The sequence below is a fragment of the Melanostigma gelatinosum genome, assembly GCF_949748355.1.
Source record: "Melanostigma gelatinosum genome assembly, chromosome: 9".
NCBI lineage: Eukaryota > Metazoa > Chordata > Actinopteri > Perciformes > Zoarcidae > Melanostigma > Melanostigma gelatinosum.
In genome coordinates this window covers 14,139,656-14,167,512 of record NC_136642.1, presented here as the reverse complement: position 1 = coordinate 14,167,512, position 27,857 = coordinate 14,139,656, and the positions used below count along the sequence as shown (strand labels likewise).

Genomic DNA, 27,857 nt, shown 5'->3' with positions numbered 1-27,857 from the left:
CTCTAATATGTGATTTGTTTTCTGGGTTTTTGGCAGCAACATCCGCAATTGGTCAGCAGGGGGAACACACGTTACGATAGTAAAGGACAAAACAACCTCCTCATACATGTCTGGAAGTCTTCAAACGGAGCAGCAGGTGTTTGATTAAAACGTCCCCCTGCACCATTTGTATCAGTCAGTGAAGACTTCCGGGTCATTATTTGGTGGTCTTACAGGACAGTGGTCTTACAGGTCATTTAAGAACAGTAGTGTGGTTTCGCCCACTGACGTCTACAGTGCAGTTAGCAGCAGCAGGTATTCTGGGCGTGGTTTATATCAGAGGTGTGTAAGGAAGAGGTCGGTTTCAGGTGTGACAGCACAGCTCGCAACGATACAGGAAGAGACCCACTGACAGCTGCATTTAAATTGAACGACGCGCACATACTTTGAAAACACTTCAGAATTCAGGATTCATAACTTTGCAACGCTCTGTTTATAGCGCGTTTGGAAGATGAATTCCACCAGATATGACGTAAGTTTGTGCGTTGTTTTCTTCCTCAAAGACACATACTCCAGGCCCGAAGAGTGTTTGCTTTGGGCCTGGATCTGTTTTTCTGTCTGTGTCGGATTAATTAGCCTTTCATGAAACAGACATTTCAAACCCAGATACTTTGGCCTTTGAACACGTTTCTGTATTCGATCATCAGTGTGTTTTCTGGGCCCCTCTCATTCCAGGATCAACACTGCTACTAGAATGGAGTTTTCACTATATTATGGATGTTTGAATGAATGATAAAATCAGGAACACTTGTTAATAATGGCGTTTCTCTCTGTGTTGTTGCCAAAATGCATGTCTGCTGCCAAACAAAGACGGACTGGAAAGTTTTGAATTTGATGGTAGCATGATGTGGGAAGTGAACATTTTTCAGAACAAACGTCTTTTTTGTTTATTTACAAAATAAAGGACATTACCATAAGAAAGGACATACTACTAATCAACTAATAATATCATATACTAAATAGAATATTACATGATAGTTAGAAATGAGGGTAATTATATGATATATTCTGCAGAATCTTTTTTTTTTTTCCATACTTTATTTCCAAGTTATTCTTCTTTTACATTTCATACCATTTAAAAAAACATAGTAATTACTTTCAGTCACAAAGACAGATATGATGTGAAGGCAGATGAAGTAGGGAAAAGGCATCATCAGACTTGGATGCTACTTGCTGATTTCACATTGATGTTTAGTGTTTTACATGATAATTGCTGTGTGACTTATTTTGTAACCTACCACTTATCATATCATCGCCTGTGGTCTGAATCTGGTAAATTATTATACAAAGAAGGGTTGATCTCTGTTCCGTCATGCAGAAAGACGGAGAGGCCTAAACCTCAGTTCACTAACAAGGACCACGACAATAAAAATACGAGTTTCAAGAGGTTTATTGCGTGATGGAATGATTGTTAGATTTAGGAAGGGGTCGAGGGAGAGGGATGTAGGGGTAGAGGGATGAAGGGGTAGGGGGATGTAGGGGTAGAGTGATTAAGTGTGTAGGGAAGAAGAAACAAGGAGGGTAGAGAAGGTCGTAGAACAAAGGTTGGGCGAGCGATGGGGGACCGTTGGTGCCCGATGGCTGGCGGGAACTTGGGGAAAATGGAGACTGTAGAGTGGGAGCCGGCTCTTTGGAAGCTCTGGTGGTGCAGAGTCCCCCGTTGTTCCTGTAAACCTGCAAGAGCGTGAGAGAGGCAGAAAGTAGACACAAATGGGGTTGTGTATGTGAAAGCAGAGTTGAAGAGGTAGTGAACATGTTCGTCTGATTTTTGTTTATGTTTTTGTCAACTTTATGGGTAGACATTGTTTTTCCTTTTTAAGTTTGGTTGAATGTTATATACTTTTCCAAAATATCAACAGCCAAACCGAAGAACTGTGTAGCCTCAGTGTTGTGTACATCGACAACAACTACAGGTATATTTGGTGGTGAATTGCAGTGCTTTATTATTGAAAAACAAGCTTCTGAGTGTAGTGTATTTGTTTATGGGCAATAAAGGCCATAAACAAGTTCCCACAGTTATTTTAGATCAACCAAACTGTTAACTTATATTATAGGTCAAATTCTCCCGGAAAATGCATACATTATGTACATATCCATACAGTTCTTGTTACTACATAATCTACTCTTGTGGGCTGAAAATAGTGTCTGACAGGTGGTGAACTTCACTCTGCAGGGACCTATTAATGGTTACAAGGCTTTGGTCAGTGTTGCTGAAACTCACCGGCTCTCTACCACCTTTATTTGACAGCTTCATCAAAACAGTCCTAAGCCCTGGGGAAAGACATACTGCAGTGTATCAGTATTGGTTCTGCTAAAAACATGGGCAAACACCAACAGGATTCAGGCAAAATAAACTCTTTTCTTTCTTAAGTTAGTGTGACATCAACAAGAACTTCAAAAAACAGTAGTTATTAAAAGTTATCAAAGATGGGGGCTAGTGTTACAGACAGTTTGGTCTCAGACTGATAGATACAACAATGACAAACAAACTGCCAGGCGGCCTTGGCGGTGGAACATTCTCATACAACACAGTTAGTTATCTTTGCGCGCAGGCAAGGGTGAATTATTCTTTTGCACAACAGAGACCCGGTGAAGTTCAACAGAGTTCAGAGCAGAAGTACTGATGCATGAATACAATATGCTGAGTAGAAATATATATATATATATACACTAAGTAAGTAGAAATATATACTAAGTAAGTAGAAATATATACTATGTAGAAATTTGCTATTACAGATTCTCAAGAAAATATTTAGCTGCATTTTTGTATGCATTAAAAATAACCAGTAAAACTATTGTCTTATGTATAAAAACAGTAAATGTATTTAATAGAAATACTACTAGTTTAAGTACCAAGGTTATCATGCCACACCTTTTGTCTTTGTGAATCTGAAAGTAGGGAGAGATGCTTGTTTTCTTCCTTTGTTATTATTTGATTCGTCGCAGACAGTGAGTTCAGTCTTAGATACGGGATCTAATGGGAATACTGTGAGTCAGTCTGCTCTCCGTTTGTGTGGAGACTTAGTGGTCAATAGTTGGTCAGTTGTTAATAAATAATTCTTCCTCTTGCATTTCAGGCCACACCTAAAGGGCAGCTATGTTGAATCTGAGCAACAAAAGTCAAGAATGCGAAGTTCACGTCACATCTCTAATTATTGACTCTACTGAGTGATAACAGTTGACAAAAATTTCATCAATAATTGATTATTTCCAGTTATATTAAGTTTCACTCAGGTTTTTGTTTGCACTTTGTCCGGGCTTTACAGTTTTGGCCAGTGCACTGTCTGCAACTTTGTGTAAAATAAGATCTGTGTGCACAAACTGAAGCATGCTGCTTCCATAGAAGGACAGCAGCATTGTCCTTCATTTAGTCTTCCTCAGTCATGTAATGAGGAAGACACAATACTGTGGATGTTGTTGATTTGCTCCCATTCTTCCGCTTAGCGCCACTTTGAGCAGCAAGGTGGTAGTATGCCACAAGGCTGCAGCTCGTCTGCACTCGCAGCCGCCTGATTGATTCTGCACTACAAGCGGCTAACTGCTAAATGTGTGCTTAGGGCTGGTGTCAAGTGAGAGGCATGTGAAGGTGTTTGTTTACTAAAAGTAAATATGAGGCCACTGAAGCCTAAATTGCATTGATTGGCGGGTGTAGCTATTTGATGGTCCCTTGTGGTTGCAGTCTTCAGGCTGGTTTGTCGGGGTAAGACTGATCAGTGCTGGAAGGTGCGTGGAAGGCATATGAGAGCTTTTTAAAGGGGGACTCCACTGATTTAACACATCAAAGTCTGTTTACAGGTCTTGGGGGGGGGGGGGGGGGGGGGGGGGGATTATTTCTGAAAAAAGTTGTATGAAATCTGATAAATGTCCTTAAGTGATGTCACTTCAGGCTTAAGACTACTTGGGTTGAAAGTGAAGAAGTCTGGGGGTGTGGGGTTAGAAATAAGTGAGATGTCAGACATCCGTAGCCCGCTCTTCATCTCTGCTTGAGGCTACAGCAACTCAAGGCTACATTAGCTGGTGGTTGAGTTGCATCATGGGTAATGTAGGTGCCAGGTTTTGACAAGGACGAATAATGATTAAGGGTACATCCCAAGTCTCTGAACTGCATCCCTGTTTCCCTCACTACTCGGTGTATTAGCTACAGTAAATGTTGGTCGGCACGCCCCCAGTTTGGTAAATGAGACTGGGAGCAAAGCAAGTTACGGACAGTGGCAGCAAAACCTATTGCCTAAAAAAAACAACAATATCCATTTAAGTATGGCGAGCCTTTCTTTTAGGTGTCTAAAATGTTCCTGACCACCAAAATATAAAAAAATCTGCCAACACTTTCTTTTCTTCCTGTTTTAAGGCTGAATGTAAGAAAGATTATCCCGGCAAAAGCTTTTTCCCCACTGTCACAACGTAAGTTGCCGAGCTTTTGCCGGGATAACGTAAGTTGTGACAGTGAGCCAACATGCACAAGACCAGGACTGAAGCAGCTGAAGGGAATTCATCCATCATTCATTTTATGATTTACACTTGTGCTTCTCCTACTGTGGCATGTCCTCATGACCCGTTCGATCACTGTAACCATAATTACCATGTGTACAATGTCCCCTACTCACTTTGACGAAACTGTTAAATGCTTCAACAGAGAGGAAAGGCATACGGTAGATTTCGTTCAAAGAAATTAGAAAGGAGACGGTTAAAATGTAAAATTAGAGGCTGCCAGGCACATCTCCGTGTGCATCGGAGGAGGCTCTTGGGAGTCTATAGCCACCCGACGTGAACACAGGCGGACAGTTTAGGAGATAATTGGGCAAAGGTAAGAAAACAAAAGTTCTGTTAACCCACACACAGAGATACCGAACTGACTTACACAGCACTTTCACACTGTTTCTTTCACTGCAGTATTATGCTTGTAAAAATATGTATTCTAAGACCGTTATTTATTTTACGAAGGACACTCACTTCATAATGTCAAATATTGCACAACTTAAATACATATTATATAAAATAGCTGTCTATGTGTTGGCCAAAGCACGAGGTTTTAATCACTTGGAGTCTTTTCCGGTCGACTCTCGGTTCCTCTTTATTACTCCCAGTTTCTCTCTCTATTTTATGTGAAACAAAATAATCCACATGACTAATGTTGTTTGGGCTCCAGGCTTTGAGGTTTTTGCAGCCATGTGCTCTGTAGAATTACATATTGATGTTTGATTTATTGAGCATTGAAACTTAAGGTCACCATCATGACAGAGTTGATCCGATCAGTGGCAGAAAGTGTCTCGATCATTTCCCCTTTTCATCGTCAAATCAAGGTTTTAGAATATTTATTACCAGCAGAGTCATACTTTGACATCATTTTATGTTATGTTGTAAATGCAGTCATCAAACTAATATAATTACTCAAAGAATCTAAATGTGTACAGTCTAGTAAACAGACATAATAAGTAGCTAAGAGGTTTACAGGAGCTTAGTATCAAACATTACAATGTATTCCATCTCTGATTTATATGCTGACAAGAAATCAGGGTTGGTATGAAAAATCATGTCAATAACAACCAGTGTTTAGATGACATTTGTTACTGTGCTTGAGGTTTTTTCTTTTTTCTTTAACCACACCTCAAAGCAATGTTAACTTCCCGCTTGTCAAGCTGGTTAGAAATGCTCTGCAGCAACTGACTGCAGAAGGTTTACCAGCAGTTTAGATCATTTTCTTGTCAAACATTAACATTTAGTTTTCGTTTGCATCAGCATGTTGTGGCCTTTCCTCATAAACCAGTGTCGAGAGACGGGCAGCACTACTTCCCGTTTAGCCCACTGAGCTGGTATTTAATTACCAATGCTACACATATAGTTAAAAAGGGATAGTAGTATAGGAGTGAAGACTGGGATATGATGAAGAGCATGTCATGGTTTTATTAGACTGTGATCAGGGTGACTGATAGAGAGAGACCCTGGAGCACTTGCTGACCCCATCTCCAATGATTCCCCTCTCTCTGGACCATGATTGCTGTTAGAGATTCCAATTAGAAAGCATGTGTGGAAGCCCGAGCTGGGTAAGAATAGGCCTTAATTGCCATGAGTTATCATCTAGACTCATGTAATTGAGCCCCCATCTTAAGGGGCAGCACATCTGACAAATTGATTTAATACCAAAGTGATTCTCCATCCCTAATGGCACTCGGGCTTCTTCACTCATGTGCTACAGGCACTGAATTTATTGTGTGTTGATTACTAACCGGCCTGAAACCATTCTCTCAGTCCACCCACTTGAAATGGCACAACAACAGACACACGCACAGTATCGACAGACGCGCATACTCATAAAGCCTGAAGCAGCAAGCTCATAATCTCCACAAGCAATTTGAAGGTATGAGTGTGGGAGCTTTGTCACATTTGCTGAACAGGTTTTGCCAGTTTTCTTTTTTTTGTGTCAACATATGCCTAACTTGCTTGTTTGAACTTGTCACTTTTGGAAAGTAGTTTCACATCCTGTTTTTTTTTTTTTCCTGTTTAAGTTCAGTGGTTTGAATATTGAAAAGTAAGGCTATTTTTGTTTGTTTTACACCATTTTGCAAATAATCTGTCCCTCGAGGACAAACTCTGCCAACCTCGATTACACTGATTGATTTCTCTGTTCGCCTGATAACAGAAGATATTTTACGACAAAAATTCTGTCCTAGAGGAGAGAAAAAAGGATCAGTGTGTTTATGTGGTTGTTTCTCAAATTTTAGCTGCATATAAATCCCATCTGACGATGGCTGACATCATTATCCTACCATTTCAAACTAATTGATTTACAATAATTGTATAAACGATAAGTTTAATTAAATTTAACGCCAACTATTTTGATAGTCAATCAGTTTGAGTAATTATTTCAGAAAAAATGAAAGGCAAAATTCTATAATTCCAGCTTTTTAATTGTGATTATTTTCTGTTTTCTTTACTCCTCTAGACATTTGAGGATGTCATCTTGGGCTTTGGGAAAAACTGATATTTTTCACCATTTTCTAGACCAAAACAACGAATCAATCAACCAAAAAAATATTCAACAGATTAGTCAACAATGATAATAATTGTTACTTGCAGCCTAATTGTGATCCATAGATGCAAATAAGCAAATGCATTTTTTTTGGAGGTTCCAGCTACGTACCTGCCCTGCATTGCTTATTTTATCAATGAGGAGAAAATGTGATTTGTTTAGTCAGAAACTATTGTTGATGACCCAATCCTTGTAGAATAATTGGGTGGGTATTTTAAGGTTTGAGTAAAAGCAGAGATGGTGTTACTGTAACACTGTTAGACTGCAGGAAAACACTCCCTGTTGTTCACCATGTAATCAAAGTAAATGCTATCTGCTTTCAGAACATGGCACACTTGCTGTATGTGTGCTGACTCTGTTCTCTCTTTTTCTGCATCAGGGTCACAATGGCCATCACGAGCGGGTTGACTTCTTAACCAACAAAGAGAAGGTGTCATCAAAGCGGAAGTTCGTTATTCTGATCGCGGCCATTGTGGCGTTCCTCATCCTCGCGGCCGTTGCAGCGTTGCTCGTTTGGTTGTTTGTCTGTGAGTATAGTTGACGGCTTTCCTTTTCTATCTCATCCAAGTAAAGAACTAGAACTAGGCTTTTATGTGTTGGGATGTTAGACATGTTTGTACATAAATCAAGGTTATTCTTAATGGAATTAAATAAGACATTTTGAATATTTACATTTCTAACATCAGTTACTGCCAAGCACAACATCAGAAACTCCAAAGTGGATAATTCCCTCTTGCTGTGAAGGCACAGCTCTTTGAAATATGAGTGACTTGTTTGCACTTTGTAATTTCCCATTCGTGTTAGCCTATTTGACTGCTCCAACTTCTGTCTGTGGCACAGCTTTCCTTTCATTTATACAGGGTCTGATAAAACGGCCTCTGAAGTCGTGATAAACAGCCTGTCTGCTCGATATGAGATCACACTGTACTACCTTAAGTGGTGTCTCCTCTTTCATCAGAGGCAGCTATCTCATAGCGCTTTGTTGACCAAACACTCTCATCTGCTTCTCTCCTCCTAAGTTAAAGATGCTGATTCAGAAGCCACTCTTAGTAAGCGGCTTGGCCCATCAGCGCAGGTCTTCAGTGGGCATATGAAGCTGGTTGGTGTACCGTATAACGTGAAGCTAGAGAATACCAACAGCAAGGAATTTGAGAATTTGGCGGTCAACCTGGAGACAATTGTAAGTTTGACTCTCAAAAAAGATGACATTCCTAATTTTGTTCCCTTTGTATCATCTAGATTGTTTTAGTGTTAACTATTTTGCAAAGTATTACACTCAGTTCCCTTCCCTCACTTAGGATTAGTTGTTTGGCATCGTGGAAATGCTTTTGAAAATGCCCCTCTCAATGCACAGAAACGGCTGAAGGCACAGTTGTGTAGGAGGACTAAAACGCAGTACATACTCTTCGTCAAAAGCGTCTCCCATTATTGGAGGCAGAGATGTTTGTAGCAGCACTTCGAAGCATGTTGATAGTTTAAAAAAAAGCACTCAAATCCCATCAAGCGCAGACTTTCTCAGTGTAATGCTACAGAAGTGAGGGCTGGGTGAGGATTAGAGTGGAGCTGGAATATTAGATGACTAGATGTTTGGGTGAACTAGTTTTTGCACTTGTGCACAACAAAAAGGACAGCTTTTGAGGAGTAGTTTCAGATCTAGGTTACTGTTGACATTACAAGTACAACCTGGAGATTATGGCTTCAAGCAAACAATGCTCGGCTGAAGCACCTTGAAGATAGACATCACGTTTAACCAGTTGTACTTTACTCTACTCTGCCTCTCTAGCACCACCTGTCCGTAGAGTCCTCGAAAAGCTGTATTTTACCTCCCTGTGTCTCTTAAATGGTTTTAGTAAAATGGCAATGTGTCAATATTTGATGTTGCTGACTTAAGCTTTGGAAATGTCCATTTTGAAACTTGACATTTCATTTTATGATACGGGCGTCTTTATCCTGTGAACAACCTATTTCCTCTCCCTCCATGACATTTTCTGCTTTTATCACGAACTACAAATTAAACCTGCTCGCCCTTTGCACCTGGTCCCTTTTCCCTTCTTTTAGTTTTACCTTTTCACAACAAGCACTTGAAGCTAGATATGGGCGAACATGCATGATGTATGGTAGACCCGCATTTAAGACCACAAAGTACGACTGCAGCCTTGTCTGATACAGTTCGCCGCTCACTGCAGCTGAAGGCAACACAGTTAATTGAGAATCTCAGTGTTGTGTGCTTTTCATGGAAAGCGTTTTTTTATGTTAACATGCTAATTTGTACTTTTGTCTTTAGGCAGACAAGCGGAAATCTTGAACATGTTCTTTTCAGTTAAAATACATCTTCTCTACACAGCTCAAGGAAAACTACAAGAAAGATCCACTGCTCAAAAAATACCACACTAAGTCTGTGATCTCTGCTTTCAGGTAATGTGAGATCTTGATTTCTAGTTTTTCTATCGTGCTGAACAGATTGTGAAAACTTAATGTATAAAAAGAAACCTCTGAGTCAAAGTTTCAAGTCTTGCATTTATTAAAATAGCCAAAAGCAGGGTTAGATGAGGTCTGCTGATCATGTGTGTGTGTAGCGGTGTACTGTAGTGGGTTGAGAAGTTCTTCTGTAGGAAATCACAAGGAGTTGGCTTTTTATTTTACAGTAATCCAAATCACCCATGTTCCACTCATCATTGCTTCTTCTTGAATGTTGAAGCTTGTTACTGGAGGGTGTCTTTATGCTCTTCCTTCACACAATCCATCCATTTCTCTCGTATCCCTGCTTGCACCAGTGAGGGTGTGAAAGCCTACTATTGGTCCCAGTTTGATATTCCAGTCGAAGACCTGGAGGTCGTGCCGGAGTTCTCAGAAGAGCGGGTGTTGGAATCATTGGAGAATGGCCTAAAGGAGCAGCGCAGCATGAGCAGCGGCAGTGATATCAAGATCAGTGAGGTCACTGCCTCATGTAAGTACCACCAGGGCCAAGGGGGAGGGGCTTCACACCAAGGGGCCAAAAGATGGGGACAACAAGGAGTTTGCTGTGCTGGCTTCAGAATATGACATTTAACAATCAGCAAAGATGCAGCTCTGTGAATACAGATCTAAATAAGGCAATTGTCATCTCCTAGCAGCATTGGTATTCTGTATACTTTCTATTTGTACTAAAGGAGCTTCCTCTGAGTTGTGCTGATAGGATGATAACAGATAAACCAGACCTCTCTGCTTGTGCTGCATCTGAGATTGCACATTTGATGCTGTTTGGATCCTCTAATGATATTAGCTGGGCTCTGGCCTGGCTTGAGACGGCCATTTTTCTTCCTTCTGTCCACTCAGCATTCACATTGCATTTGTCCACATCCTGGCCACCTGCCAAGCGCTGGCCCTGTGACTCAGTGGTTTTGGTCCCTTTTTAAAATGATTTCTGTGGTTATAATTTGATGTTGCTGTCCCAGATAGTTAGACAGAGATGTATGGGATGCTGCTGTAGAGCAAGGTGAGATGGAGCAGAAAGAGCTTCACACCATCACCAGTTCCCTTAGCCGCAGGGAAATTGAACAGAAAATGTGCAACCCACATATTTTAGGCTCATGCATCAAATCCTATAAGCTTCCTAACATTAGCAATCCATTCTTACCTTTCTGCCACTCTTTCCCCCCCCCCCCCCCCTCTCACTGTCTCCAGTCACAGATTCTCGCATGGCCAGGAACCCCAGAGCCAGTGAGTACAGTGTGTCCCATTTCAATCACTAGTAGTTGTCATTTTCCAGCTGGCTAGATGCTCACCCTCCTGCCAGTCTGTAACGACTGGCAGAAATTGAGAACCCGGTATCAGGCCGGAGGAAGTCAATCACCATGCCGACACATTTCTTTGACAGCGTCTGCTGATTTATTACCTTGGGATGATTAGAGTACATTACATTACCATCGTAGCTCTACTATCCTTACATGAATCTGTGATCTATAACATGAAGGATGGAAGAACTTGTGATTTGAATATTATTCAAATGTGTCATTTGTAATGCAGTCATTCCTATGCATCATTCAAAAAATTATTGCAAGGAAAATCATAAAAGATGCAACCTTTACAGTCAATATTTTAAAGAAAATGGTTAAAATAAGCAGAAAAAGATATAGAACATGATGATCAGATTTACATTTCTGCTTTTGCCAAGTTACTCATATCTATGTTCACTGTATGATACAACCAATGTTGTTTTCCCCCAGACGAGTGTTTCTTCCGTCTGGAGGCTGGAGAAACGGCAAAGAGATTTGTGTCACCAGGGTACCCTAAAGGCTACGCCCCCAAGTCTCGATGTCAGTGGCAGATCCGTGCTGCAGAGGACAAAGCCATATTTGTCTCTTTCCCTTTTTTCCACATCGAGGATGACTGCTCTGATGATTTTGTCTCCATCTTTGACTCTTTGAGTCCAGATGATTCTCAGGCCATCACAGAGTAAGTCAGGGCTGTGAATGTCCACCCAGTTTGGGAGACATGTTAGTCATGGCACAAGACACACTGATGCTTTTATGACATACAATCTTTATGGATGGATCATGGTTTTACTATCATACTACTTACTTGCGTGCGGTATGTCGTGCAGTATTACTTGCACTTATGCATCTCCTTTGAGACCAGTAAATTCATTAATGTTTGCTTCCACAGTCACAAAAATCATATTCTCATTTTGGCTTGAACCTTGGTAGCAGGGTTTGTTTGATAGGGCTCAACCAACATTTGTCTCATTTATTTAGCTTGATGATCAGAGACAGGGGAAATGTAGTAGTTCTGCATGATTCCCAGAGGACAACCACTAGGAATCACTTGACTGCAATGTTGCAGAGGGATTTAGGAGTGAAAGTTCTTTTGATGTGGGTGAAAAACATGTTCCACTTCATACCATTTCCCTGTATTTGTGATTACAGATTTCTTTTTTTGGCACTGAAGCCTTTACGCTGTATGCATCATATTTTATTGTTAACTTTTGAGACCTCAGTGAGATTGAGTTGGCTCAAAAAGACCTCTGCTTTCAAAATTTGTGAAGGGTGCCAACCTGAATCCTGCTGCACCATTGTGTGTAATTGCACTTTGTCGATGGGGGAGGGTTATGATTCTGAAACTACAGCCTCCTGAATGAAGCGCCAGTTGTAGCTGAAGGCAATTGCAAACTCGGAAACCATTGCCAAACAAATATGCGTTACTAAGAGATGCATACATTTTTTATAAAGCTATTGAGCGATCAGCTTTATCCAAGGTGACATGAGGTTTATGAGAGCCATAATACAATACTCTATAATGACATTATTCTACACGAGGTGGATGTATTACTGCTCTTGCAGCGTCATTTACACCTGCCGCCAGCAGTGTTGAAACTTTTTGCTAATGTAACTCATGTTTGACTTTGAAACTCTGCCTAAACAATTTCTATAGTGCTGGCACATCTCTCCTTATTTATCTCTTTCTCTAACCCTCTCTGCTTATATATTGATTTCTTTTCAAATTAGTTTGCTGAATTGATGTTTTACTGCTTCTGACGAAAAAGAAGTTCAGCTGTATTTGAGTTCCCTCAGGAAGAGCAAAACTCTGTTCAGTAAATGCATCAGACGTTCAGCTCATGCTTTGTGGTTTGTATTTACTTCAGTTTGTTGCAAACACCGCTTTCTTTGTGTACCATCTTGCTTGACTACTCATCCTTTTCTCACAGAAAGTGTGGTCAGAGACCCCCCTCCAACCCTCTGGAGGTCGTATCATCCGGCAACATCATGCTGATTAATTTCATTACTGATTCTAATGTCCAGAGGCCTGGCTTTGAGGCAGAGTACACTGCCATCCCCAGGTCTAGAGGTAATTAAGGCATTCATGGCACTAACCATCATTTTCTGCGTTAGTTTACCTTGATTTGTTTAGTTCTGTTTATACTTGAACCCATTAATGATTTATAATATGTCGTGCTTGAATGTAAATATATGGTGTGTTCTTTTCAGTTAAAACCTGTGGTGGTGTCCTCTCTGAAAACCAAGGAGTCTTCACCTCCCCACTTCACCCCAGCTTCTATCCTCCTGCAGTGGACTGCAAGTGGACCATCAAGGTTTGCAACATTGCTCCTCTCCCAGGGCCCCCTCCTCCACCTGAAACCCCTCCACCCACCTCCTCCTTCTCCATCCTTAGCCTGGCACGAGAGGAATGCTGAGGCGGCACTATAGAAGCCAAGCTGTTCAGTAACTCTTCATCTGTCAGACCGCTGTTGCTGCCGCAGCTCTAGCTGAGCCGCAGTGCTTTGTGTGTTGGTTTTGTTTGCTGGTGTGTGTGAGTGCGTGTCGTTGTGCACCCACAGCCTGTTTGGGTGTGTTGCAAACTTGTCGTCTTGCTTTTACATGGGATACAGATGCATGTCTTGGTCTGTGGAGGAGTGACATGCATGGTAAGTAAGGTTGTTATGAACCAATCAGCTCTTCCTCTGTGCTGTAGGTCCCTGCTGGCAAAAAGGTGCGTGTGAAGTTCACCATGTTCCGCATGAAAGAGCCGGGGGTGGACCTCCGTATGTGTCACAAAGACTATGTGGAGCTTATGGGCACAAAGTAAGACTTAAACTCATTCAACTGAAAAATGCTTCCCTAAACCGTCTGTTGTTAACATCCATCGCAGTTGACAGACTGACTTCTTGGTCCAACTTTGACCCACTATACTTGTAGTATTTGTGCGTGCACACCGTTTTCCTGTGTGATTTAAGTTACTCTCACTTGCAGTTTTACTTCCAAATAAAACTGAACTATTGCTTTGTTTGTTGTCTGACTGCTCGCGTTTCTTGCCCTGTTGAACATATTTGTAGTGATATTGCCCTTTACTCTAATGTTGGCATTGCTTCAGTCAGCATATTGTCATAACCACTACAACTGCAAAAATGAAAACCATAAACCTGAATTTTCATTTGAACATTGTTCTGCAGGTATTGTGGAGAAATGTCCTCTTTGGATCTGACCAGCAGCAACAACGTCCTAGATGTGAGCTTCCACTCTGACGAGTCCTACACTGACAAAGGCTTCAGTGCCACCTACAGCGCTTACGATCCCAAAAACCGTGAGTTAAAAGTCTGTTTCACACCCATGCTTATTACCCATGCGACACTTGGTGAGTTGGGTGGAATGTTGCGTCGTGACTGTGACACTCGTAGCCTGCCGTTAACAGAGCAAGACAGAGGGAGTAACTGTGTTGTCAGAGAGACTATGAGACGGCAGCTGACTGACAGTCAAATGAGCTGTTTAGTGATTGAGGCTCAGAAACTGCAGCAGTGAAACTCAAGAGCTAGACTAATCATTAGAGAGCTTGTTTATTTGGTCCATTTTATTTGCCACTGTCAGTCAGGAGCACACCACTTTCAACACCCTACGCTCTTTATGTTGTCTCCCAGTTTGACCAAAATGGATTTATAATTGCTCTGATGAACAGGGACACGCATTGGCAACATGATGGATGTTGCAAACATACACTGTCACTCCCTCTCGGTCAATTTATCATCATCATCATCATCATCTTCTTCTTCTTTCTCTCTTTTTTTTTTTTTTTTTCTTTCTCGGCTCCCGTTCTCTTTTCTCTGTTTTTGTGACCAGCTTGCCCCAACAAGTTTGCCTGCGCCTCTGGCATGTGCATCGGGAGTGCTCTGCATTGTGATGGCTGGAACGACTGCGGTGATATGAGTGATGAGATGGAGTGCAGTAAGTTCCCCCTCGACCCAACTGCACTTCTTCTGTCTCCCCCCCCCCCCCTCCACCTCATTTCTTATCCACTCCCCTATATCCTCCTCTCAGCCCCTTAAAGGAATAGTTGCACATTTTGGCAAATACTCCTATTTACGAGAGGTGAATTATGTGAAGATCAATACCACTCTCATAACTGCCTGTTAAATTTACAGTAAGGCTCCGGACAGCAGCCAGTTAGCTTAGTATGAAGACTAGAAACAGGAGGAAATGACTAGTCTGGCTCTGTCCAAAGGTAACAAAATCTAAAGAGTAAAAACGATGAGGTGTTGTTTTATGGCGGGTACATCTGTATACAAGTCTATTGTTTGGCTGGGCTCAGTGATTTCCTGGAGTCTTGTCATTATTGTGAGGTTGCCAGGCTCCAGGAAGTTACTCACTGCAAACGGCCAAGATATAGTCTCGTACACAATCCCCCGTAAAACCACAACCTCGTTTTCACACTTTAGGTCTAGTACGAATTCAGTAAACTAGATATAATGTGTTAATTATTGAGATTGTGTCAAGCAAGGCTAGCTGTTTTCAGTCTGTGTGCTAAGCTCAGCTAACTAGCTGCTGGTGGTAGCTTCATATTTATTGTCTTACAAACCTTAGAGTGGTATTGATCTTGGCATGAAAGCAAAAATGCATATTTTCCCAAATATCTGACCATTTCTCCAACGCCAACTATTCCCTTTCTCTAGTTATCTTTTGATCGACTGGTTAAATGATATCCAGTGTTTGGCGTTGGTGAATATGCCTTTTTCAAATCACTCATGTACATCTTCCTCAGTTACACTGTTTAATACAAGGCATTTCTATTACCCCAGAGTGTGACGAAGATCAGTATTCATGTGACAATGGCATGTGTAAACCAAATCTCTGGGTGTGCGATCGCGTCAACGACTGCGGCGATGGGAGCGATGAGAAAAGCTGCAGTAAGTATTGCTAAGGCACTCAAACCCTATCTAATGCTATGCTAATTGTGCTAACATTAAAGGTACATCACTACTAATGCTCTGGTCACTGACTTCTGGGCAGTGTGAAGTCATTATTTTATCGGTAAAGAAATTAGTTTGAAGCTTTTGCCCAATTTGCTCAGCATCCCTCCAGACGTAATCATGTGTTATGCACGCAAGACAAATGGAGACAGATGCTAATGTCCACTGTAGCTGCACTGCTAATACCCTTCTGAAACATATTGGCTTGTCCTCTCCTCATTCAAGTTTTCACCATTATTGTATTGTGATTTCCTCCTCAGGTTGTGGGGATAATGAGTGGCGCTGTGGTGACGGGCTTTGTATGCCTCAGGATGTTGTGTGTGACAAGAAGATGGACTGTGAAGATGGAAGCGATGAGGCCTCTTGTAAAACCTGTAAGTGGCTGCATTCACAGCCAGTCAGGCATTAATGCAAAGAAAAAAATGAACTCATGATTCATAAGTATGTTACACAAACCATTAAGCAATTAACCTTCGTCAGTTCAGTTTGAGAATTTTACAAAGATGATGCACTGAAGATTCAAAGTATTTTTGACGTTATTTCAGCACTCTCTCATTTTCCCCCACTCTTCACTTCACTCTTTAAAATTTCCCTTTCACTCACTCACTGACTCGGTCAAACACACACACTGACTCGGTCAAACACACACACACGGTCAAACACACACACACACACACACACACACACACACACACACACACACAGAAGATTCCCTTGCATTTCCTTTTGATTTTCACTTCTGTGAATAAAGGGGGATATTAGACCTCAACCCCAATCAATACCCCCAATCAATGCAATCTGCTCCTCAATCACAATGCATTGTGCATTGAAGCGTCACTTTGAAGCTTCGCTGATTGCTCTGAAGCGTTGATTGAAATACGCTATGTGTTTTGATTTTGGGACCTGTTTCCACCCCTTTGTAGCGCCGGGCATCTGCTCTGACTACAGCTTCAAGTGTAAGAACACAGATTGTGTCAACAAGGTGAATGCCGAATGCGACCGTGTTAACGACTGCTCTGATAAATCCGATGAAGCCAAATGTGGTAAGAAAGTATTTTGGAAAAATGTAGCATTTTTACAATTTTAAAACAGCTGCAAGTGGATTTAATCTCTTCAATGTCATTCAAAATAGATTATAGAAGAGCTCAGTTGAGCTGCATGTTGAGCTGTCTGTTAGAAAAGAGCCTCCGGCCTTGACTGATTTATTTATTTTATTCGTCTTTGAAAGCAGCTCCTGTCATTTCTGATGTTTTTGTTTTTTCCTCCATTTAAGCCTCAGGGTTTTTTTTTTGTGTTTTTTTGATCAGCTAATATGCCAGTGTGCCTTATTAGGATTCCAAAGAGTCCTACTAGCATTCACAGCCAAGTCCGGCCTAATGATAGCTTCCAGTCAATTTAATATTCCGCTCTGATCAAGCATGCCAGTCTCACCTAGTATTTTGCACTCACCATCCAACGCCCTTCCTTACTCATAATATTCACTGTTTAAATGTCAGATTGTGGCACCAGGCCCTATAAGCTGAACCGCATCGTGGGAGGGCAGAACGCTGAGACGGGGGAGTGGCCCTGGCAGGTCAGCCTTCACTTCCGGACCTATGGACATGTTTGTGGTGCCTCAGTCATATCTGCGAAGTGGCTTCTTTCGGCCTCCCACTGCTTTGTCACCAACAGCCCAGAGTGAGTCACATTTTACGTCCACAGCACGCATACACATGTAGGACTGCACTATCTAGCTGTTGGTCTGTATGTATAGATACGTCTGTAACAGATTCCCTTTCATATATTTTAGTGTAAAACTGTTGTTGAGCATTTTAGATTATATTATTCATCACATAATTCAACATTTTTATTACCTTCGTTTTGCAATATTTTCAGACTTATTCCGCTGGAAAAAAAGAACTGTGCACAACAGAGGACTATTTATATACAAATTGCAAAGTCTGAAAATTAGCCCCATATGATACAGTTAATTTAGAAAAAACCTTTGGGGGGGGGGGGGGGGGGGGGTACATGAAAGCATGGAGCTGCATTCATCAGTGCCCTGTAGGTGGAGCACTAACCATGCTATTCGACCTGAGCCACATCTATCGTTGTTGAGAGGGGAATGTGTTCATTTTCACCCATTCACAGTTTGTGTTGATTATAAAACGAAATATATAGAATTATATTTAATTTGCAAGCATTTTCTTTCCGGTCATATATCATCATAAGTATGTAATTTTGAATATTTTTGTACAGGAGGGGCAACACTATTATGAAGATGTAATCCAATACAATCTCATCAAATACTACCTTTGTCATGCTTTTGTTGAGACTCTTGGAGAGGATGTTTGATTGCTTCATGTTGAAAGCGGTTCTTATCATTTTGTCCCAACAAAAACTGAAACCTTACACTAGCATCGGTTGAAGGGCTGTTGACTTGTATTAGGTTGTACACATGTTCATGATGTTGAATGCTCCCGCGTGTACAGTAACCTTTGCCCCATGATGCAACCACAGAAACCATGTACCATCCAACTGGCAAAGCTACAGTGGCATGCAGGACCAGTACAAGCAGGATGGCGTACAGCGCAGAGCGGTGAAGAGGATCATCTCCCACCCGGATTACAACCAGATGACCTTTGACTATGACATTGCACTGCTGGAGCTCAGCGAACCGCTGGAGTTCACCAACACCATCCAACCCATCTGCCTACCCTCTTCCTCCCACATCTTCCCTTCGGGCATGGCCTGTTGGGTCACAGGCTGGGGCGCGCAAAGAGAAGGAGGTATTATGCATGAACTGGTGATTTTGGATTGAACCGTTGTTATTTTTTGTTTTTTTTATTGTTGGTTTCACTGTAACTCATTATTATGCTAATTCTGAATATTTCTGCTGTTATTCCTCGATTATGGGTGACCCACTCTACAGATGTAATTTTCCTTTTGGCATATCTAACTCTCATCAAAATGAAGACATCCCACTCCTCCCCCATCCTTCTCACAATGAGCTATTCATCTCTGTCCTTCATCTTCCTCCCTTGCCCGCTTCCTTCTTCCGTTCATCTCGTTCTCATTTTATCCTTTATTCTTCCTCTCTTTAATGTCCCACCCATTTCTTTCTTTCCCATCATGACATACTTCTTCAGCTCAACCCTCCCTCCCTTTTCTCTCATATTTTTCAAATCTGCTCTATTGCATTACGCCTTCTTCCATATCCATATATCAAGACAGACGTCGGCTCTCGTGGGAAGCCTCTTAAACCTTCATTAGCTAACTCTATTCCAGCCCATTAACACCTTTGATGTTAATGATGAACACCGAGGTCACATGGCCCCTTTGTCCTGTTCTTGCAGCTGCAAAGGCACAGCTGCTGCAGAAGGCAATGGTGAAAATCATCAACGACACAGTATGTAACATAGTCACGGAGGGCCAACTCACCTCCAGGATGCTCTGCAGTGGATTCTTGGCTGGAGGAGTTGATGCATGCCAGGTGAGACCGAGCAACACGTTCTCCAGAATAGAATAAAAGGACAAAGGGCTGATACAGATGGGTTTTCGCACTTGTATAATTATCATGCTCTCACATCCAAACCCAATTTATAACCGCTCTCCCCATACTATCCTCACCAGGGAGACTCTGGAGGCCCCCTGGTGTGTTTCGAGGAGAGTGGGAAGTGGTTCCAGGCCGGCATTGTGAGCTGGGGTGAGGGCTGCGCTCGTCGGAACAAGCCTGGTGTCTACTCACGCGTCACCAAGCTGATAGACTGGATAAAGACGGAGACAGGGATTTGATGATGTCAGTAGGAACGGGGAGGGATGCAGAGCGGGGATCAACAGCATAGTGCTAAAAATATTGGAGACTGAACATTTGAGTCTAATTCAGGACAAGTCTCTCCAAGATGTATTCATTGAGCAGCAGACTGAGGATACTGTTGCACGGATTCAACCACTTGCATGAATGACTTAAAGCACTTTATTTGGTTACCAACTCCCAGTTTCGCACTCCTCCCACACACGCTGAACATTTTACACAGTTTTTCAAAAAGGTAAATTGTAAACTGGTGAGATGCCTTCATCCTCTTGGGCAGAGTGAATGTTGCACTTTGCCAGTGTGCTCATGCTGTAGATGGCTGTAAATTTGGGGTTTTATTAGTAGTATAAGTATTTTAAAGAACCATAATTCTCGTTTTAGCCATGGACTGTTTATAAAAAGAGGGATGTAGTCAACGGGATGTCACCTATTGGTTTGTGGACTGCCGTTTTGAAGTCTGGAGTTTGGCATTTTGGTCGTCACCATCTTGGTTTTTGGCGGTCGCCATCTTTGCGTTTTGCAACGTGACATGAGAGTATGAAGCTAAGTACCACCGAATGCTGAATATGTCATTTTTGGCAACCAAAAATCCATCAAATTAACTTTCATGAACTGAAATCACACTATGAAAGGGTTAAAGTTTTAAGACAAAAACACTGACTCAGACTGGACAGCACCGAGGTAGAGACCTGTCAATCAAAAGGTAGCCACCCCTAAAACATAACCTGTTTTAACCTGTTCGCCACAAAACACTCCTACATTACCACTGACCATTTTCAGCATGGAAGCACAGCATAGGTTTTCAGATTGATTCAAGCATTTTATCTGCCGGACAGCCATTAGTCTCAGATTTTATGGTGTGGTGTGGTGTATAAACATGAACTTTTAGAGACATCAGCATTACTGTAATATAAGATAAGATAAAAAAGAAAAATAGGAGAGCAAGAAACAAAAACCCTCAAATCCATGCAGGGACATTTGTATACCATACTAAAATCAATGAAAGACAGAAGTAAAATCAATTATCAATCTAGAAGCTCACAACAGTAATTTTAAGTATACCAGATTTGTAGTTTGTGGGCTGAAACAGGCACTGACATGGAAATACGGAAGTGACCCTGAAGTTGTTTTAAGTTGTTGTTGATCTGAACTAGATCAGTGTTTCTATGACTTACTGACAGAGGCTCACTGGCCTTGCCTGGTCTGTGTGAGTTGCCAAAATGGGATATGCAATGAGTTCTTATCCCTATGAGAGTTTCCTCTCTTTGGTAATGACCAACTCTGTCAACTTTAAAATCTTAAGATTTGACTGGATGATTTATTTTACTCTGTGCCTTCATCTCTGACTTATACTGGAAATATTGTGTGCTGGATAAGCAAACCAAAGATTTGCGAAAGTGTTATTTATTGAAGGGGAGACATTTGTTGAGGATAATGCTCAGTGGACCTCTTTTATTAATTCCATGGAGCTTTACAGTCAAACTATACAAGCGTAAATGTGTATTTTTCTTAAATTAGGGCGAAGCCACAACTTTTAGATATTTTCATGAGCATTGTACAGTGTGATTTGGGATATGGACATATTTTATAATCTTTTTTTATGCGTTTTTAATATGAAAGAGTCTTAGTAATAAAGATCTTTTATCTAACTCTGCAGTACCTAATTGCATTGCCTGTATTATTTGTCTTTGGCGAGGTCTCATTTTGTATTATGTTGCGCATAATAAATGCATGTCTTGTGAGACCTTGTGCCCTCTCACAGTAGAATTGTAATGAGCATGTTACTCTCCTCCCCGTCGTGAGCAGCATGCCTACCTGGGGAACGGAGGTGACAAGACAAGCTCATATTGTCAAATAATACCTGCCTTTGTCACAGCTCTATCCTACTACCCTACCAGATGGGCACGTTGACTTTGCGAGGTGCACACACATACAGTGGGGGTTCCACTATCTCGTCTGTCTTCATTAAAAGCAACGCACCACTGGGGGAATAGGAAAATCAACATACAGTGCTGCTATGTATTCATCGTTGTTGCTACATGGGAAGCTTTGTTTGTTGATGTTCCTCATGCCCAATGAAGCTCCGAACCAGGTTGATTAACTCTCGGAATTCACACAAGCCAGTTCTTTATCGGAAATGGTTTTATTTAAATATAAATATGTGTACAAAGGTACAAGCAACGATAGCTCATTTTTAGCAAATAAAATTCTTAATACATTATTAAAAGAATGAACAAACAAATGGCAATTAGTTGTGTTCCCAAAAAAAACAAAAACAAAAAAGCATAGTAACTGCATTCAGTGATTGATGAACAACGTAGAGAAGAAAATATGTTGACCCAAATAAATCCAAGATAGATACATATGTATATAAAGATACAATAGAGCAGCTTACACGCTGTACATTAAGGCTTATATAAAATATAAAAATAAAGACAAGCGATGATGTTTGCCTCCTCACTTTAAGTGACATTTGCTCTCATCAGGCTGCCTGGTAACAGCGTTTTAGACAAATGGCAGTACAGGCATACTGAAACATCCAGGAAGTGGAATGCAACTGGGCCAGGTGCAGAAACCAATGTCTCAAACATGAAATGGACATGAATAACAACGCTGAAGATTTTCACTAGACACATCATTTGCATGCAACAGAGAGAAAGTATGGGCTCTGCCATTTGTACAGATACTTAGTGTTTCAGGGTAGTACTGTTTCTTGTAAACATATTGAGACAATTTGATTGAGTTGTAAAACTTGAGCGTACGGTCCATATTAGGATCGCCTTACATGTCTTTCCCCACCTGAGCCTGCTGAAGATGACGCTGCGTTCAAGTTTTTTTTTCAAGTTCAGGATTGCCACCATTTTCCAAACCACCACTTTTGATTGTTCTGGTAATAGCCGCCTCTTCATTTTACAATCAGAAAACAGTACCAGGGGTGGGACCGCAGTATTCAGCCCCTGGTTTCCCCTATACAATTATCACCATCTTTGGGTTTTCATGGCTTTACCTTGTCCATCTTGGTACAATACACAGTTAACAAGTAGCCATCCATCACAATGACAGCTAAAAATTCACATTCTCTTCATATCTCCTTCTCTTGTCCACTGACAAGCAACACTGCTAAGTCTAACACGTTAGGGTTATTATCAGAAGAAGCTCCAGGAATACAGCTCAGGCCAGGAGAATTCGACCACTGATTAAACTCTTCGTACAGTACAGTGCCTGTAGCACTTGTTGGTCAGTAGAGCTAGTCTGTTGTGCAGAATAGTTAGTCTGTCTCTGTGGATAGCTCGGTCTTTTGTGGATGATAGAGACACAAATGTGCTTAGAATTCCTTTCGCATGCCAACAAAACACCAAATGACAGACGAACAGTAGGTTGTTCATGTTTTTTTTGTTTTTTTCCTGAAATATGTCTTAGCTTGTAATGTCTTTTCAAAGTATTTTCGAGGTCTTGTTTAACATTTAGTGTTGACACAAAGTAAACTCTAAAAGGCAGGTAAACAGCTACCCCAGTCATTTTGGCCACCCAAATTCAGGAGATGCATTTGATTTATTTTCTAGTTGGCGCCGGCAAAGAGACAGAATATCTCCACAGGTTTGGGTGGTCATGTAGAGATAACCTGGTGAGGTATCGCACTGTAATCATAGGTTTGACTTGAATGTCACAATCTGCTGAATTCTCCAGCTCAGGAGCTCCACAGATCCCGCCATCCATCACAACAAATAAAGGTTGGTTATCTTATAACCCCCATAAATCACATGGCTCCCTCCAAATACTGTCCAAACATGTCCGTGAAGGACCGTCTGAGTACGGTAAGTCTCTGTTCATGTTAGTCCAGCCACACGTGTATGTGGAGGTGACTGGTTATCTGCTCCTGTACTCTCCTTCTTTTTTTTTTTCTCAATTCTTTTGTCCAGTCAGACATGCGTCTGCATACGTTGTGAAGGCCGGCCATAGTCAGACTGCTGGGAGGATACTTGTGAGGAGGCATAAGAGAAGCGAGAAGAGCTGGACACCTTGCTGGCCTGATCCGATTGGTCATACGCATCCACCTTCTCGTAGGAAGCGGGCTTAACGTAGCTGGTGAAGGCGCGACCATAGGTGGCAGGTAGGTATGCAGAGCCACTGTAGAGGGGATCAGTGGGATAAATGCTGGCTGGCTGGGCGGGCTGCTGTTGCTGGGCAGCTTGTTGCTGTTCATATGCAGTTCTGCCTGCTGTGGTGGTTGCGTATCGGTGGGAGAAGTCATAGACACGAGGCTGGGTGCCTTGCTGACCATACATGGGGCTGGGGGAGGGCAACTGCGATGGAGTGTAGACTGGCCGAGTGTTGGGCACGTATTCAGAGAAGCCACTGCTGCGGATATTGCGGTCTTCATGGCCACGGACATTGTAGTAGCCATTGGTGGGGTCCTGTGAGAAGAACAAAGAAAAGAAAAATGAACATAGTTCAGCATTGTGTATAATTCTAGCTAAACTGAGTGCTTCTTCAAGTATGTTTTTCTTAAAGTATGTTTTTTTTTTTTTTTTAGTTTTACCTTGATGTCCGATCTCTCATCCTCCTCTTCTTCCAGGAGGTCGCTGTGTTCTGTGCGCGATGTCCCAGGAGACTCGCTGCTGTTCGGTGCCTGAGGGAAGACCAAGCACATTTGAAGAATTACTCGGATGAGCAAGACCTCACGCATAAGAAGAAAACAAAGTCTGAGCATTACATTACAGTGTTAATGTGAATTTTCCCAAACCACCAACAAAGATATCTACATGGCATACAAAGACGGTGCTCAAAGAAATTCACCATGGGCTCTTTGACATCCTCCTCATCATCATTGCCACGTGTAGCGTTGTGATCACTGTGAACAATCTGAACTCTGATGTCACTTTTGGAAAGACGAGTGCACCTTTTACCTGTGGGGATTAAAAGGAAGAAAAGCTTTACTTGACATTACCAGGCAGACTTGAACATCAAATTCTATTTAATCACAGGGGAAACGGCTCAGAAACTGAACAGGAACTGTTCAATTTCCGGCTCACAAATGAAAATGACTTTAATCTGTTTGATTTGAAGAATTGGCTGTTGACCCTCTCGCCCATACTAACCGTTGAGCTCACCTTTGCCCGTGTGCCTGCAGCAGAGGGAGACCAGAGTGATGACACAGATGAGCAGGACACAGCCTCCACCTACCGCTCCACCGACAATTATCAGCATAGGCAGGGCTTCTGCAACAAGATCAGTAATGGAAGGAAAGTGTGGCGTAGCGGGTGGGGGGTAGATGGTTGTCAAGAGAAGATGAGAGATAGCAGAACACTAGTGTCACTGTCAAGAACGTGCAGATCAGAGCAAAAGAAAGAAAGGGATCCATTAATTTGTCTTGCTAATCCCAGAAACGTCAGCGCCTATATAAATTCATCTGCTGTAAGCCCCGGCCTGCTCACAGCTAGCGTATGCTCATGCGGGCAATCCGGCATCCCACATCCCGCCTATTGTCTCTAATCTCTCTAAAAGAAGGGTAACAAGGCCTGACATGCAATGAAGCAACAGACAGTAATCTAATTAGAGATTCCAGGAGATACCGCTGCCCATTTCTCTGGAGACCCCACTCTGCTACGTTGATTTAAATTACCGGTACTGGCGAGGACCTTATTTTTGGTGTCTGCTGCAACAAAGCAGTGTAGTTGTTCGACTGCCTTATTTTAAGATCACTTAAAGCGACTGCAGCCTAAGATGCTGAATTTGGCATTGAGACAGAGATGGAGGATATGAGTCCAAACGCATGTACGGTAGCTTCCTCTAATCGACTTTTGTCCCCGATCAATATCTCTGTTATGGGGCAAACATATTCATTAAAGGAACCATCTGCTGATTAAATCATATTGATTCGAGTAGTATACTGTAATTAAGATAAGCACAAGACAGGAGCGCTGCTTTTCCCTAATATTGCCTCCTTCACAGCAAGGATTGAGAGTATCATTTTAACTCTGGTGGGGATTAATAATCCTGTTCGTGTGTACCTTGCTCCTTCAGTGTGACCAGGGCGGTGCCGGTGCCAAAGCGGTTCCAAGCGGTGCAGTTGTAGCGCAGCTGGAAATCCTGTGCCAGAGTCTCGGACAGCACCAGGGAAGACAGGACACCATGGTCGCTGGTTACTGTCTGTACTGAGTAACGACCGGAGGAACCAGAGGACAGGCTCATGTCTCCAAAGGTCCACACCTGTTGAGAGGAGCAGGGAAAAAGACAACAGGGAGTCACATTTCTATAAAGAATTGCTCATCGGCGAGCTAAGCAGAGGCCTGCCCGGATGTTTATCCTTAGATCCCGGCCTGCCGCCGACTGAACACCAGTTTCTCTCTGCCGACCTCGAAGGTGCTCCGTGGCTGACACAGCTCACAGGCTCATGCTTAAGCCGCCCCCCACGTCTGCCCTGCAGGTGAGGCCTAAGAAGGGTTAGGTAGCTGCACTATGAAATAAGGCTCCTCTCTGCTGTCTCTAGTGCAAGGCCAGCAGGGCACCCGTCTCTCACTTCTCCTCACACCCTAATTATCCTCCCTCAGCCCAGCGTACGTTCAGCGGTTCAACGGGGTCAGTCAGCCGAGTGATGCCTCTTGGGCCGCTAATTGAATAGGATTTGACTGAAACCTACAGGAAGCCAGTCTCCCACCGCTCCCTGAACTCGACTGACTCTCCAGTCAATGTTGCAGCAATTACAGTTGTGAATATGTGTGTGTGTGTGTGTGTGTGTGTGTGTGTGTGTGTACGTGTTTGTCAGCGTGTGAGGTGGAGATGTGTTGGTGCAAAAGTGTGAAGGTGAGGTCAGGGGTAAGGTTGCACTGACTGATCGCTCTGATGTGGGTGTGGCTAGGGGGAACATGGAGGTTGAAAGCTCCCAAGCACAAGTGAATGGCACACAGCACAAATAACGGGGCTTACTTACAATCTTATCAGGCGGTGGGCTGCTTCCCACCCGGCACTCCAGCTTGCCCTTGGAGTGCTTGACAGCATGCTGCGTGGCGTCCACTGTGATGATCGGTGGGCCTGGTGTGAGGAAGAAAGAAAGAGACGGAGTGAGCAGAGGAATGAAAAACAAAAATAATATTTTGAAATATTAACCAATGCCAAATTTTGATGCTACTTATTCAACACATCAGTCCCAACATTACAAGCAGCCGTGTATATTCTGAAAAGAAGCCACTCACCATTTACGGTTAGAGTGACATCTCTTTCTGCGACTCCAATCCGAGGTACGATGGCCTTGCAGGTGTATGTTCCAGCATCCTCCTGGGTAACAGCCTTCAGCTGCAAGGTGTTGCTGTTACTGAGCACCTAGTGAGGAATCCAGAGAGACAAGTGAGAAGTGTGTTAGAGGGAGAGAGAAGGAGCGAGAGAGAGAGAGGCAGACAAAGGAAACCGGGACCTCTATCAGTGGCCTACTCATTGTGGAGGCAGCACAGAGGTGGGCTGACCATTGTAACAAATGCTGGTGGTTTGAGTTTAATTTCATTGTGAAGAGCTTTAATCACAGTATTAAGCACTCCAGCCACCGCTGAATGACCGTGCTGCTGGGGAGATCGTTGTAATTAAACAGTGGGGACAGAACGGAGCGCACCATGGTGTGAGTGGGCCTTAGCCTTTGGAGCTGCTACACTCACTCACTCCTTAGCTCATTGATCGTGTCATTCCATCAAGCTGTGATTAATCCATTTACCCCCACTCCGTCCTCCTCCCTCCCTTCCTCTCTACCTCTCTACACCCCCTCTCACTCTCTCCAATTTTTTTTATTTCAACACACTTATGGAGTAACCCAATTAATCCATTACTCCAAGCAGTTTGAGGGACAGTGGCAGCGGGTGGATTAGAAAAATGCCTGCGTTTTTCCCTCAGAGCGGCTGAAAGCGCTCACTCTTCGAGATGACCGCATCGCTTACGCCATCCTGCAGCATTCCTCACTGGGGGTGTTTTCTCCAGCACCGCCTCAGAAATTGCATTCGTCGCCAGGAGAGATGGTCCTATGAGATGTCTCCACTGATGGGGTGTGCGTGCGCTGAAAGACTTTTTCCAAGATGATGTAAGTGAAGGTGGAAATTTGTTCCGCCTATGAAATTGACTGAGGAAATGGATACTCAAGTTTCTTAATGGCAGAAATGCTGCTCTGAAAGTTGCGACACTTGTCGTAATTCTGTTAGTTCGAACCACAACTTGACTCACTGGTTGATTGATTAGAGTTATGACAGCATTTTTTTTCTGCCAGAGGCTTTAGCCCTCAGGGAGCACAGAGAGAGAGGAGGTGT

The 27,857-nt window shown here is 42.5% G+C and overlaps 2 protein-coding genes across 4 annotated transcripts in view; one reads left to right on the top strand and one right to left on the bottom strand.

Moving 5' to 3' along the window:
• The first annotated feature begins 359 nt into the window (after positions 1-359).
• Positions 360-21,316, top strand: st14 (ST14 transmembrane serine protease matriptase). The gene is made up of 19 exons (XM_079275229.1): positions 360-511; positions 7,446-7,593; positions 8,086-8,246; positions 9,411-9,481; positions 9,841-10,013; positions 10,730-10,765; positions 11,272-11,500; positions 12,750-12,889; positions 13,030-13,133; positions 13,514-13,623; positions 13,992-14,122; positions 14,653-14,757; positions 15,609-15,716; positions 16,040-16,153; positions 16,703-16,822; positions 17,276-17,456; positions 18,279-18,547; positions 19,115-19,251; positions 19,392-21,316. The coding sequence occupies exons 1-19, from the start codon at positions 491-493 to the stop codon at positions 19,551-19,553; spliced, it is 2,520 nt and encodes an 839-aa protein (XP_079131355.1). The 5' UTR covers positions 360-490; the 3' UTR covers positions 19,554-21,316.
• A 425-nt stretch (positions 21,317-21,741) lies between these two features.
• kirrel3l (kirre like nephrin family adhesion molecule 3, like) overlaps positions 21,742-27,857 on the bottom strand; it is a 35,441-nt gene continuing 29,325 nt past the window's right edge. For 2 of the 3 annotated variants that reach the window (XM_079275263.1, XM_079275265.1), the window contains exons 9-15: positions 26,766-26,892; positions 26,504-26,604; positions 25,584-25,782; positions 24,672-24,791; positions 24,370-24,479; positions 24,113-24,202; positions 21,742-23,987 (exon numbers count right to left, since the gene is read on the bottom strand). In XM_079275263.1, the coding sequence (XP_079131389.1) occupies positions 23,493-23,987; positions 24,113-24,202; positions 24,370-24,479; positions 24,672-24,791; positions 25,584-25,782; positions 26,504-26,604; positions 26,766-26,892 (1,242 nt within the window). In that variant the 3' untranslated portion in view covers positions 21,742-23,492. The remainder of the gene's footprint in view (positions 23,988-24,112; positions 24,203-24,369; positions 24,480-24,671; positions 24,792-25,583; positions 25,783-26,503; positions 26,605-26,765; positions 26,893-27,857) is intronic. The other variant, XM_079275264.1, reaches the window with a different exon arrangement.

Coding starts and splice junctions, on each gene's coding strand:
- st14 (XM_079275229.1), top strand. CDS start 491: ATGAATTCCACCAGATATGAC. Junction 7,594..8,085: donor GCTCGTTTGGTTGTTTGTCT/GTGAGTATAGTT, acceptor TCTCCTCCTAAG/TTAAAGATGCTGATTCAGAA. Junction 16,154..16,702: donor TGAGGCCTCTTGTAAAACCT/GTAAGTGGCTGC, acceptor ACCCCTTTGTAG/CGCCGGGCATCTGCTCTGAC.